General features: G+C 37.7%; 1 protein-coding gene across 5 annotated transcripts in view; it reads left to right on the top strand.

Annotated features, from left to right (window-relative positions):
- Positions 1-10,094, top strand: part of MINPP1 (multiple inositol-polyphosphate phosphatase 1) — a 56,138-nt gene extending 46,044 nt beyond the window's left edge. The window contains exons 5-7 of one of the 5 annotated variants that reach the window (XM_023739665.1): positions 4,681-5,050; positions 6,104-6,195; positions 8,795-10,094. In XM_023739665.1, the coding sequence (XP_023595433.1) occupies positions 4,681-5,050; positions 6,104-6,195; positions 8,795-8,822 (490 nt within the window). In that variant the 3' untranslated portion in view covers positions 8,823-10,094. Of the gene's footprint in view, positions 1-4,344; positions 4,604-4,680; positions 5,515-5,970; positions 6,201-8,794 lie in introns of those variants that run through there. The other 4 variants (XR_002825458.1, XR_002825457.1, XM_004369899.2 and 1 more) reach the window with 4 other exon arrangements.
- Positions 10,095-14,922: the final 4,828 nt, after the last annotated feature.

Here is a 14,922-nt window from a genome sequence, read left to right on the forward strand (position 1 = left end):
GTATAGGAATCCAACTGATTTTTGTATGTTTATCTTGTATCCTGCTACTCTGCTGAATCTTTCTGTTAGTTCCAGTAGTTTTCTCGTGGAGTTTTTAGGGTTTTCTATGTATATATCATGTCATCCACAAAGAGGGACAGTTTAACTTCTTTATTACCAATTTGGATGCCTTCTTTTTTCTTTTTCTTGCCTTATTGCTCTAGCTAGTACTTCCAGCACAATGTTAAATAGGAGTGGTGATAAATGGCATGCTTGTCTTGTTCCTGTTCTCAAGGGGAATGTTTTCAGCCTCTCTCCATTAAGAATGATGTTGGCTGTTGGTTTTGCATAGATGCTGTTTGTTATGTTGAGAAATTTCCCTTGCATACCTGTTTTACTGAGAAGTAAATTCAGGTGATTAAATTCCTAAATTATTTGCTCCAGTCCAAGTATACATGTGTTTTCGTATACAAGAGGGCATTAAAGTTTGTCCAAGTAGATTTTTTTTTGTGTAAATTGTATGCATGAAACTTGATTTGTAGTATATCTGTATTTTTCTCTTGCATTTGGATCTTTTGTACTTTGGGATATCTGATTAGTTTCAAAATATGCTATTGAATAAAATGAGTTTGGCATTTGATACCATGTTTACCTTTAGTGTAAAGTGTCTTGTACTGATACTTTAGTAAGAGAACTAGACCTGAACTCAACTCCTGGGCTCTAAGCTCAGCACATCACTAATTTATGTGATCTGTGGCATTGTGCTGCTACAGCTGTTCTGGCATTTGCTGCCTTCACTAATGTTTGCTCCCACGTATTTAGCGATTGCTCAAGGCTGTGCACCAGTTTATTGCTATAGCTCCACGTATTTAGCTATTGCTCAAGGCTGTGCACCAGTTTATTGCTGTAGCTCTTATCTAACAACAACTCTACAAGGGGAGTGGATTACCTTCATTTTGAGGAACCAAGGCTTGGAAAGATTCATTAACTTTCCTAAGTAGATTATGCCCTCTGGTTTTCAAGCTGCAGGGCCTGTTCCTCTCACTCCCACTATGCTCACCTGTTCTATCAGATGCTCTATTTTTTTTAAAGGCTTGGACTAATTTACTTCCAGAGCCAAAAGATTGAGCTAAAAACTTATTGTTGAATAACTTCAGGTGTGCCCTACTTTAAGACAGCTAATCTTTTGAAGAACTGAACTTACAAGTTAGACTGAAGATGATTAGATTAATACTTTCTCGAAATGACTTAGGTTGTTCTTTTATATTAAATTACCCCTGTGAGTTTAATTGGTCGTTCAAAGGTAACTTAGGCAAGTTATTTTACCTCAGTTTTTTCACTTATAAAAGGGGATGATAATACCTATGCCATGGAGTTTTTATGGGAATTAAATGAGAATCATCGGAGAAGTGCATGGAGAAAGTGTCCTGTTAACTGTGTAAATGAGAGGATGGGGTAGGGCAGAGACACTTAATGCTAAAGGCTTAGGAGATACTAGTAATTAGAGAAGATCTGAAATGTGAGTATAAATAAAAGGGGTTATTTGTAATAATTCATTTGCAGGGTTTTTTTTTTTAGCAGTGTTGTATAATTACAAGTGAAGTTTATCTTGATGTATCATTTTCATAATGCCCTATACATTCAACTCATCTCTTCCATTGTAGTTCTCTAAGCAAAACGGTCCTCTCTCTAACCAAAAATAGGAAACAGTCTTCCGTTGAATGGATTTTTTAGGCTTTTCAAGGGAATAAAATCCTTCTTAAGGAACCCTGGTAGCACTCGGCTGCTGACTGAAAGGTCAGTGGTTCGAACCCACCAGTCTCTCCACAGGAGAAAAGACCTGGTGATCTGCTCCCATAAAGGTTACAGCCTATGAAACCTTACGGGGCAGGTCTACTCTGTCCTGTGGGGTTGCTGAGTCAGAATCAACTTGAAGGCACACAACAACAACAACAATAAAGTCCTTCTTACATCTTACTGTGACAGTCCCGTTTACTATCGTAAGTTAGCATTTTCAATCATAAACTGTTTTTAGAAATATATGTTCAGTTTTCTAATTATGAAAAACTTGCTACTACTCTTTGCTAAGCTTATAGGAGGCAGCATTTTTGTTATAAAACTTTCTGGGAAGGTATTCATGACTCAGCTTAAACATTACCACTTCAGTAGATCCCCTCCAGTTTTTCCCTAGACAGAAGGAATTGCTTTCCTTCTCTGAATTCCTTAACACGTAGACAAATGCTAATTTACAAGAGCCAGAAATATGTTTTATTTGTATTTTTGTTCACCTCACTGCCCTTCTTCTGCCCCCTCTTCCCCCACCGCCACCCACAAAAAAAGGAAGAAAAGAAACTAGCAAGTTTCCTGGCTTGGCATGGACTGGTAGGGCCTGTGACATCTAAACATAAATTAACCAAATAGACCCAGATAACTGACAATATGCAGGTTTTGAGGCTCTTGGTGCTTCATAGAGAATACTTTATTACATAGTTAAGCTTAAACGTTGGATTTGCTATCTAGTTGCTCCATCTGTTTTTATGCGGTGAATGAGGAAGATCCCCAAACTTCGCTACAAATACTGTTGCTGTCCTCCCAGTCCAGATGCGCTAAATTTGTAACCCAATGTGTAGGAGTGGCAGCAAGAATCCAGGTGGTTGGTCATGTTTAATTAGGTGTACAAATTATATTTAAGAACCATGTTGTTGTTGTTAGGTGCCGTCGAGTTGGTTCTGACTCATAACAACTCTGTGTACAGCAGAACAAAACACCGCCTGGTCCTGCGCCATCCTCAGAATCGTTGCTATGTTTGAGCTCATTGTTGCAGCCACTGTGTCATTCCATCTCGTTGAGGGTCTTCCTGTTTCTCGCTGACCCTCTGTGTTACCAAGCATGATGTCCTCCTCCAGGGACTGGTCCCCCTTAATAAAATGTCCAAAGTACATGAGACGAAGTCTCACCATCCTCACTTCCAAGGAGAATATCTTCTTCCAAGACAGATGTGTTCGTTCTTCTGGCAGTCCATGGTATGTTCAATATTCTTCACCAATGCTGTGATTCATGTGCATCAATTCTTTTTTGATGCTCCTTAATTCACTATCCAGCTTTTGCATGCATATGAGGCAATTGAAAATACCATGATTTGGGTCCAGCACACCTTAGTCCTCAAGGTGACATCTTTGCTTTTTAACATTTTAAAGAGGTCTTTTACAGCAGATTTTCCCAATGCAATGTGTCGTTCGATTTCTTGACTGCCGCTTCTGTGGGCGTTGATTGTGGATCCAAGTAAAATGAAATCCTTGACAACTTCAGTATATTCTCCATTTATTGTGATGTTGCTTATTGGTTTTCTTCATGTTGAGTTGTAATCCATACTGAAGGCTGTGGTCTTTGATCTTCATCACTAATTGCTTCAGGTCCTCTTAGCTTTCAGCAAGTAAGGTTGTATCATCTGCATATCACAGGTTGTTATTGAGTCTTCCTCCCATCCTGATGCAATGTTCTTCTTCATATAGTCCAGCTTCTCAGATTGTTTGCTCAGCATACAGATTGAATAAGTCTGGTGAAAGGGTATAACCCGGATGCACACCCTTCCCGATCCCAAACCACACAGTATCCCCTTGTTCTGTTCCTACGACTATCTCTTGGTCTGTGTAGAAGAACTATAGTCATAGTTTTTCTATAAAAGTTGGAAAGGTCTAAGCAGTCATTCACTGTTTCTTATTTTAAAAAAAAAAAAAAACCCTTTATCAGAAAAAACCATAGAAAACTTAAAGAAAAGGCAACTCAGCTCATAGTGCTGAAATTTGTTGTGTTTCTGTCAGTGTCTGAACTTCTACTCTCAACCACAGACACATTAACCCATTGCTGTCGAGTAGATTCTGACTCATAACAACCCTGTAGGACAGAGCAGAACTGCCCCGTGGGGTTTCCAAGGCTGTAAATCTTTATGGAAGCACACTGCCACATCTTTTTCCCATGGAGCGGCTGGTGGGTTCAAACCACCAACCATTCGGTTAGCAGCTGAGTGCTTAACCACTGGGCCAGAAGGGGCTAAAATAGGTTGTATCTCTGCCCTTTTGTGGCTCTGTTCTCAATTTGATGCCCAAGTCAGATCTGGTAAACCACTGAATTGCTATTTATTGTTCAGCCTTGGCCTTCACCAAGAAATTTACTGAATACTGTATGTCCTTATTCCCTAAACAAACAAACAAAAAACCCACACCCATTGCTGTCAAGTCAGTTCCGACTCATAGCGACCCTATTCCCTAGACATAGATAAAATAATAACACTTTAAGTTAGCGCAGAAGAACTCCATGGAGTAAACAGTATTTACTAAGGGCTTATTTGCTCGTTTTCATTCACAGAAAGACAACACAATATTGGAATACGTCTGTTTCAAGTTCCTTAATCTTCAAAAAGAAAAACGTCTTGAAACTTAAAGGATAATATATAGACATGCTGTTTTGGATGGCTTTGCAACACTACAGTGATCCTGACCTGAATTTTGGAACTTTCAGTATAAAAAGTTCAGTTCTGTGCCACACCGATTTTAGCTTTATGGTTGAGTTGTATACATAAAGATAAAAAAGAAAAAAAAGATAGGAGAGTTGTGTAATACTTCTAAGTATAGATATTATTTTTTATGAGATGAGTATATACACACACATATATATATTTTTTTCCTCAATTTCTTTTTTCAGGTCTCAGCCAATTTCTTCTCCAGTAATCCTCCAGTTTGGTCATGCAGAGACCCTTCTTCCACTGCTTTCACTCATGGGCTACTTCAAAGACAGAGAGCCCCTAACTGCTTACAATTACAAGGAACAAATGCATCGGAAGTTCCGAAGTGGTCATATTGTGCCCTATGCCTCGAACCTGATATTTCTGCTTTACCATTGTGAAAATGCTAAGACTCCTAAGGAAGAATTCCAAGTGCAGATGTTATTGAATGAAAAGGTGTTACCCTTTGCTCACTCACAAGAAACTGTTTCTTTGTATGAGGATCTGAAGAACCATTACAAGGGCGTCCTTCAGAGTTGTCATGCCATTGACGAATGTAAACTACTAAAGGTGAACAGCTCTGATGAGCTATGAGTAACTAGAGAACATTTTTAATTCATCAGGAATCTATAAGGAGTGATTACATGCTTGGAATAGCTGGGCAATTCCTTGACTACAGAAAGCTTTCACATTACTTGGGTATTTCTGCCTTTTCACAGAAAAAGGTTTAGTTTCATTTTGGGTCCGGATGTGGATGTATAAGAAATGATTCTTCACTGGAGCAGCTCTCTCAAGGGGAACAGTACAGAGGGAAAAAATCTTTTTGAAGAAACAGCTGGCACTGTAAATGTTTACAGAAATGAAAATCTTCCTATTTCTCTAAGAAATCTCATTAGAGATAGATTATGATTTCAAAACAGTACTTGAAAACCGTTGGAGTAACAAAATATAAGGTCAACTGGACTGTCCGTAACTTGATGAATTAAGTGTAGGACCTTTACCAATTGTGCTACAGTTCTCTCTTTTTTCCTCAGGTAGGACAGCTCTAGTATTGTCTTTCTTAATAAAAATATTGTGATAAACTGAGATTACCACTTTGGAAAACAACTGACATCTCTCTAGTTGAGAGTTTGAAACAATGTTAAGAAATAACTAGAATCCGATTTATAAAGACACCTTCACCAAAGCAAGACAAAAGTATTTATATAAGTATTTGTACACTTTTTAAATCATTCCTTTTAAACTCCTCCCAAGTCTTGCAAGACTACTGTTAAGTTATCATCATACCTGTTTTACATATGTAACAATGAAAGGACAAAGAGGACCATTAGCAACAAGTCAGAGGGATAGAATCAAAAGTTTCTTATATCCATTACTTAGCTTTCTATTTCATTCTGTCACTTGGCTTCTATTTTTATATTTTGTTATTATATGAAATGTATCTTTTGATGGTTGAATTTCTTTCTTTCTTTTTTTTTTTTTTTATAAAGACATCATCCTGGCTGGCTTAACTTCAGATTTGAACCCGTTTCAGAAAATAGTTCTGAGTTACATCAAATGCCAGGAAAGTATTTACTGTATTTACTATGATAATAAATAAAAGTTTTGTGACTTTACTACCAGGTCTTTTATGCTCTCCATGTTGATATACAAGCAATAATTAATTGTAAAAGCTTGGAATTTCAAGGAGCCTTGAATCAATCAGGCAATATAAGGTAATTTTCTTCTAATAGAAATTTCCTCACATAAATTAATTGTTGTTAATGTGTTTTAATTCATATTCACTTTAAAGATGAAATATTTCAAAGGGAGATTTAGGATTTTTGTTGAAAATGTGTGGTTACTCTTATATAACAATATGCAGTAAAATCTTAACTGTAATCTGCTGCATTAATTTTTTAGTAGTTTACTTTTGAGGGGACTGACCACAGGAAAATGACCACATACATACTAAGAATTCTTGTTTATGATTTGAACTAGGACACTTTCAGCCCAGTCTTAGTTTTTAAATGTAGAAAAAAAAAATCAGTTTTAGGTAAAAAAAAAAAAAAAAATCTTTTTAGCACCAACAATCAAAGCAAAATGTTTTCTGGTTTATGCTTAATTAACTGAATTTGTCATTCAAGTGACTTTATCATACACTAATTTAGGGGGTGAGATAAAAATTGAAAAATACGTTCTCCGTAAGAAAACCTTGTTGCTTTTACTTTTGCAAAATATGACTAGGGACACCTTTAAAATTATGTCATACTAACTGTTGGGTTACATTACCTTGCCACTACCTTTTGAATAGATTTTCTTTATTTTCTAAGGTTTAAAAAAAAAAAAAACACTGATGAATAAGTAAAAGAGGCAAGCCAACATTTGGGGGCTGTAAACATGGTATATGTGCTATGAAAAGATGGCATTTTTGAAACTGAATTGTTCCAGAATGGTGAATATTCAGAAATATGCATGACATCAATTAATTCATGTATTCTCCAAACACAAAATCTAGATAGAAAATGTTACAGATGTTGCACAGAAATGATCCTGTGATCAAATGACCTTGAGAAGCTTGGGGTTATCTTTACTGTGGAATGTTGCAGACCTTTAACATGTTGATATGCATTGTGACTGTGCAAGGGAGCGTTTTCCTATCTTGTTTGACCTCAGAATTCTTTTCCAAGAAGAAGCTCCTGTGACTTTTATAAACCGGAATATACTTTGGGAAATGTTGGGCTAAAATAACACGTGCCATTCAGGGTTCCTTATCGGGTTGCTATGAGTCAGAATTGACTCGACGGCGATGAGTTTGTTTTGTCTTTTTTTTTTAGATTAGAGGAAACCCTTGTGATGTAGTGGTTAAGAGTTCGACTGCTAACCAAAAGGTCGGCAGTTCGAATCCACCAGGTGTTCCTTGGAAACCCTATGGGGCAGTTCTACTCTGTCCTATAGGGTCGCTATGAGTCGGAATTGACTGGACGGCAGTGTGTTTTGGTTTGGTTTGGTTTTCAGGTTAGAGGATGGTGAGTCATGGAATTAAATACAAGTGGGAAAAAAAAATTGTACTCAGTTATAAATCAGATCAAATAAATGGAATCATTACAGTTTGCTTAAAATACTGCTTCATAATTTAGTTTTCACTTTTTAAAGAAAAACAGAAATTCATTTTACTAAAAATCTAAAGAATCACAAATAAATATATATTGAAATTATAAAAGAAGATGCATAGCACAGATCATTGATCTTCAAACAAATGACCTACATAAAATAGATAATTCGCTGGTAAATGCTGTTTAATCGTCAGTACATAGCTGATTGTTCCTGCAACATTCTAATGTTCTTAAAAATGTGCCATTTCTTTTCCTTTTTTAAATTACAAATATGCAGACAAGAGAAGTATAGTGAGCCCCCATACCCATCATCCTGTTTTATCAAAGTTAGCACTGTAACATTTGTTTTAAATCCAAATAAGAGAACAATTGAGGATTTTGTGTGTCCCCCCCGCCCCCATCCTGTTTCCCCTACTCGTGCTACCCAGAGGTAACCATCAACATAAAATTCCATATTCACCATTCCAGTGCATGCTCAAATCTGGAATCTTACACAGTGAAACCTGTGAGAGTCGGAACTCAATGGGACTGCCTTGTTTTTCTGGGTCTCTCAAGTTTTCCACCTTTGACAGGGTGCAGTCTTACCACTTTTCTGTTCCTCTGTATTAGTGGAAAATATTTAAGTTTTCCTTCTCTCGCAGGGTTCTGCCTTATACAGGTTCTGGCTTTTGCAGATTTTGCTACAGTATTGTTGTGTGAGTTTTAAATTTTTCTGTAAAAGGTTTTATACTGTGCATATCATTCTTGAATGAGTGATTGATTTTAGCTGCTATATTTGTTTTTAAAAACTTTTCTTGATCTTGATCACTTGTTGCAAATTAATACCTTCAATTCATCAGTACCTGTTGATTACTTTTATGTGCAAATTTAGACTTAGCCTATGGGCATGTAAAGATGAATGAACCTCTTTCTTTTATTCCAGGTGGGGCTATTTTAAAATTTACTTTGATCATATGTAATTAAACTTGGGGTCTGACACATTAACTGAATAGTATTTGATTTTTGGATACTTTATAAAATACAAAAGACCATGAAAGTTTTATGGGAATTGTTTAATTACAATGTTAAGTAAGACCATATCGTCCTCTTTGTAGTCATTGATATGTAGAATATTTGAAGATGGATGGTAAGTGTGGTCCATTTTTGGTAGTGTTACGGAGGTTGTGATATTATTCTGGTGTGGTTGTGATAATATTCTGATGCTATTATTCTCTTTTAGGAAATACCTGGAACTAAGAATTTTGTGATGAATACTAAATGTCTTACCTGGGATAGTATATATGAAAAATTGAACATCAAAAAACAATCTTTGGCTAACCAGAGATTATACATAATAGGTCACCAAATTACTCACTTAAGCCAAAATTTAATCATTGTTTGTCCTCACATTTTGGTCAATTAATAAATAGCCTGTGGACATTCGCCATTTTTCTGTGTAATCTACAACTTAAATGTGTGCAGTGCATTGTACTTAACATTTTTATGGTCGTGTCATTACGAAGTTTCTGCCCTCCCACACACGGTTACTCACTTGATGCTATTTTTGTATATTAATTTTGACACTGAAAGGAAAACATTTTAAAAAAGTGGTTCATTTTTTCTAGGCATCATCAGCTTTCATGATATCTTTATTTGAGTGTTTGCCTTTTGTTAACTGTAAAACTGATGCATGCCCTTAAATATTTGGAACTTACATACAGCCAAACCAGAATATATAAATGTGAATTTTTGGAACATATTTCTCTGAGATGGTATTTCATGTGGTTCATTAATGATCCTTGGGATTTGGGATGTCTTTTGCCAAACGTAAGCTGAAAATAAATATCTGCATTACTATATTATTTGCCTATATCTAACTCTTACTCTGAAATTACTTTGGAAGTCACATGTTCTCTCCTCACCACTCTTTTTTCTCTTATTTGTTTCCTTCACCCACCTGGTGGCTCACTCCACTCTTAGGTATCAAGTAGTGCATCCTCACATCAGTCTGTTCAGCTATATTTTAGTGAGTGTGTGTATAATAAAATTATTGAGAAAATTCCACAGTAAGAAAAAAGATAACCATGTTCTTCCAGTTAAAGGCTTTGTAGTTTGAGCTTCATACGTAGCAACTTGGGAGGAAGGTTAGCTTATTTTTTAAATAGACTTTTTAGAGCGATTTTAGGTTTACAGAAAAATTGCCCAAAGTACAGAGTCCTCTCCTATACACAGTTTCCCCTGCTGTTAATGTCTTGCATAGTGTGGTACCTTTGTTACAATTGATGAACCAATATTGATACATTATTATTAACTAAAGTCTGTAGTTTACATTAGGGTTCGCTCTGTTGTACAGTTCTATGGGTTTTGTTTTCTGGCAAAGGTATAATACCATGTGTCCATTATTACAGTCTCATACAGAATAGTTCCACTGCCCCAAAATCCCGTATGCTCCACCTGTTCACTCCACCCCGCACCAAAAACCCCTTGGATACATACATATAAAAAAGTTCTGTTTAATGATAAGAAACATTCTTAATTAAAGGCAGGAAGAACGCTGACTTTTTATCTAGCCATAGTTGCTCTTTGAGAGACCATTGATTTCTTTGCTTTGCAATTTCTTCCCCTTTCCTTTGCATTCCTGAAAATGTGAGAATAGTGAGACAGAATTGTGCTTGTTTTTTCCTTCTGTCTACAGTGTTGCTCCCTGAAGCTTTCTGTCACTATTTGCGTTATGGAAATTAGGATGAGAGTGGTTTTCTAATTTGACTATCCTAGATACAGTTTTGAAGTCTCTTTAATCCACTCCATGCTATCCATGGTGGGAAACAAACAACTGAATTTTATAGCTCTTCTTGTGACTTCAGTATTAGAGGCCTAGGAAGAGTTTAAGAGTTCCTTGGGGCAGGGGATTAAATGAATGAGACAGAAACAAGAATCCTCCTCCTTTTCCTTTCTGAAAGATAAACAATATGTGAGACTCCCAGATTTGGATATGGATTCCAGGAGTAGCTGGGATTCTACATCCACTTTAGACTGGTTGCAAGGCTTCAAGTTTTTCTAGTAGGGGAAATGGAGTAGAGTGGCTAACATGGAATTTTTTTAAACAGGTGCCGCTGAAGGTAGGAGACTCAGTACTACTTGTTTTTTAAGTCTAGCTGCTGTTGGCCTCTTTGAATAGCTAGAAGCATAGCTGGAAGACTCCTCCAAGCCTTTGGTCTACATGATGCTTAAAAGAACTGTTTTCTTTAACAGATCTAAAGCTCTTTGATCACTAAGTATTTTGTAAGCACTATTATAGATGTAGATACATGTATTTGTTAGTATTTGCCCAAACCCAGGTGTGTAAAGTCCATCTTAGCAGAAAGTCTTCTCATGTTACAGAGCAATAATGTAACAGAGTGCTTTTAATTCTCAACACTCAGCATTGTAGCTGATAATTAACTAGGTTATCTATAAGATAGATCTTGTGTATAAAATAATAGTTGCCATTGAGTAAGATAAATATCTACACCTGTCAAACAGTGTACACTGTAGTTTACCTGTTATTCCACTTACTCTGCATTATACTACTATGAAGTTGGTGGTATGAAACCAATTTTCCAGTTGAGTAAGTTGAGATTCCACCACTTATCTGTCAGTTTGTCATACTGTGGTAGCTTACATGTTGCTGTGACGCTGGAAGCTATGCCACTGGTATTTCAGATACCAACAGGGTCGATCATAGTGGACGGGTTTCAGCGGACCTTACAGACTAAGACAGACTAAGAAGAAGGACCTGGCGATCTACTTCTAAAAAAAATGGCCAGTGAAAACCTTATGGAGAGCAGCGGGACATTGTCTGATACAGTGCTGGAAGATGAGCCCCTCAGGTTGGAAGGCAGGCAGAATACAACTGTGGAAGAGCTTCCTCCTCAAAGTAGAGTAAAGCTTTCGAGACCTTCATTTGTTGATGTGCTGTGACTCAAAATAAGAAGAAACAACTGTAAACATCCATTAATAATCAGACCGTGGAATGTAGGAAGTATGAATCTAGGAAAATTGCAAGTTGTCAAAAATAAAACACTTGTCAAAAATGAAACAACAAGGTCAGGGGACAGTTGTGAAACAGACCATCAATTGCTCATATGCAAGTTCAAGTTGAAAGTGAAGAAAATTAAAACAAGTCAACAAGAGCCAAAGTACAACCTTGAGTATATCCCACGTGAATTTAAAGACCATGTCAAGATTAGATTTGACACACCGAACGCTAATGACTGAAGACCAGACAAGTTGTGGGATGACATCAAGGACATCACAGAAGAACATTAAAAAAACAGGAAGGATCCCATCAACAGATGAATGGATAAACAAATTATGGTACATACACACAATGGAATGCTACTCAACAATAAAGAACGATGAATCCATGAAATATCTCACAGCGTAGATGAATCTGGAGGGTGTTGTTAGGTGCTGTTGAGTCAGTTCCGACTCAGCAACGCAGTGTACAACAGAATGAAACACTGCCCGGTCCCAAGTCATCCTCACAATTGTTGTTATGTTTGAGCCCATTGTCGCAGCCACTGTGTCAGTCCATCTCATTCCTCTTTTTTGCTGACCCTCTACTTTACCAAGCACGATGTCCTTCTCCAGGGACTGATCACTCCTGATAACACGTCCAAAGTATTTGAGACGTAGCTTTGCTATCCTTGCTTCTAAGGAACATTCTGGTTGTACTTCTTCAAAGACAGGTTTGTTTGTTCTTCTCGCAGTCCATGGTATATTCAATGTTCTTTGCCAACACAATTCAAAGGCGTCAATTCTTCGGTCTTCCTTATTCATTGTCCAGCTTTCGCATGCGTATGAGACAGTTGAAAACACCATGGCTTGGGTCAGGCACATCTTAGTCTGCAAGAGGACATCTTTGCTTTTCAACACTTTAAAGAGGTCTTTTGCAGCAGATTTGCCCAGTGCAGTGCATCTTTTGATTTCTTTGCTGCTTCCATGATGTTGATTATGGATCCAAGTAAAACGAAATCCTTGACAACTTCAATCTTTTCTCCGTTATCATGATGTTGCTTATTGGTCCAGTTATGAGAATTTTTGTTTTCTTTATATTTCAGTGTCATCTGTACTGAAGGCTGTAGTCTTTGATCTTCATCAGTAAGTGTTTCAAGTCCTCTTCATTTTCAGCAGCTAAGGTTGTGTCATCTGCATCTTTCAGGTTATTAATGAGTCTTCCTCCAATCCTGATGCCCCATTCATCTTCGTATAGTCCAGCTTCTCAGATTGTTTGCTCAGCATACAGATTGAATAGGTATAGTGAAAGAATACAACCCTAAGGCACACCTCTCCTGACTTTAAACCATGCAGTATCCCCTTGTTCTGTTCGAATGACTTCCTCTTGGTCTGTGTACAGGTTCCTCATGAGCACAATTTAAGTCTTCTGGAATTCCCATTCTTTGCACTGTTACCCATAATTTGTTATCATCCACACAGTCGAATGCCTTTCAGTAATCAACAAAACACACGTAAACATGTTTCTGGTATTCTCTACTTTCAGCCAGGATCCATCTGACATCAGCAATGATATCCCTTGTTCCACTTCTTCTTTTGAATCTGGCTGGAATTTCTGGCCGTTTCCTGTTGATAGACTGCCACAGCCACTTTTGAAATGATCTTCAGCAAAATTTTACTTGCATATGATATTAATGATCAATAATTTCCCACATACAGTTGGATCACCTTGAAATAGGCATAAATATGGATCTCTTCCAGTTGGTTCCAGGTAGCTGTCTTCCAAATTTCTTGGCATAGACGAGTGAGCACTTCCAGCGCTGCATCCGATTGTTGAAACATCTCAATTAGTATTCCATCAATTACTGGAGCCTTATTTTTTGCCAGTGCCTTCAGTCCAGCTTGGACTTCTTCTGTCAGTACCATCGGTTCCTGATCATATGCTACCTCTTGTAATGGTTGAACACTGACCAATTCTTTTTGGTATAGTGACTCTGTGTATTCCTTCCATCTTCTTTTGATGCTTCATAGGTTGTTAAATATTTTCCCCATAGGATCCTACAGTATTGCAACTCGAAGCTTGAATTTTTTTTTCCAGTTCTTTCAGCTTGAGAAATGCCGAACGTGTTCTTCCCTGTTGGTTTTCTATCTCCAGGTCTTTGCATTATGATGAGTGAAATACGTCAGTCACAAAAGGACAAATATTGTATGAGACCACTATTATAAAAGCCCAAGAAAAGGTTTACACACAGAAAAAAACAATCTTTGACGGTTATGAGGGAGGGTAGAGGTGGGGAGGGGAAGTCACTAACTAGATAGTAGTGAAGTGTTAACATTGGTAAAGGGAAAGACACACAATATAGGGGAAGGCAGCACAACTTGACCAAGGCAAAGTCAGAAGCTTCCTAGACAAATCCAAACACCTTGAGGGACTCAGTTACTGCAGCTGAGGGCTGGGGACCATGGTCTCAGGGGACATCTAGTCAATTGGGATAACATAGTTCATAAAATGTTCTACATCCTACTTGATGAGTAGTATCTGGGGTCTTAAAAGCTTTCGAGCAGCCATCTAAGATTGGTCCCATCACATTCGGAGCGAAGGAGAATGAAGAAAAACAGACACAAGGAAAATACTAGTCTAGAGGACTAATGGACCACATGAACCACAACCTCCACCAGCCTGAGCCCAGAACAACTAGATGGTACCACCACTGGCTGCTCTGAGAGGGACCACAATAGAGGATCCCAGACAGAGTGGGAGAAAAATGCAGAACAAAATTCACCAAAGAAGACTTCCCGGTCTGACAGATACTGGAGGAACTCCTGAGACTATGGACACCCTGCTAACTCAAAACTGAAGCCACTCCCGAAGTCCACCTTTCAGCCAAGGATTAGATAGGCCTAGAAAACAAACTAACACACGTGAGGAACTTGCTTCTTAGTTCAATCAAGTATACGAGACCAAATGGGCAACACCTGCCTGAAAGCAAAGATGAGAAGGCAGGAAGGGACAGGAAAACTGGATGGACATGGAGAACCCAGGGTGGAAAGGGAAAGGGGGAGAGTGCTGACACATTGTGGGGATTGCAAGCAATGTCACAAAGCAATTTGTGTATAAATTTTTTAATGAAAAACTAATTTGCACTGTAAACTTTCACCTAAAACACAATAAAATTAAAAGAAAAAGGAAAGAAAGGGCCAAAATGGATGTCAGAAGAGACTCTGAAACATGCTCTTGAACATAGAGTAGCTAAAGCAAATGGAAGAAATGATGAGGTAAAAGAGCTGAACAGAAAATTTCCAAGAGTGGCTCAAGAAGACAAAGTATTATAATGAAATGTGCAAAGACCTGGAGATAGAGAACCAAAAGGG

The sequence above is a fragment of the Trichechus manatus genome, unplaced genomic scaffold (assembly GCF_000243295.1).
Source record: "Trichechus manatus latirostris isolate Lorelei unplaced genomic scaffold, TriManLat1.0 scaffold00007, whole genome shotgun sequence".
NCBI lineage: Eukaryota > Metazoa > Chordata > Mammalia > Sirenia > Trichechidae > Trichechus > Trichechus manatus.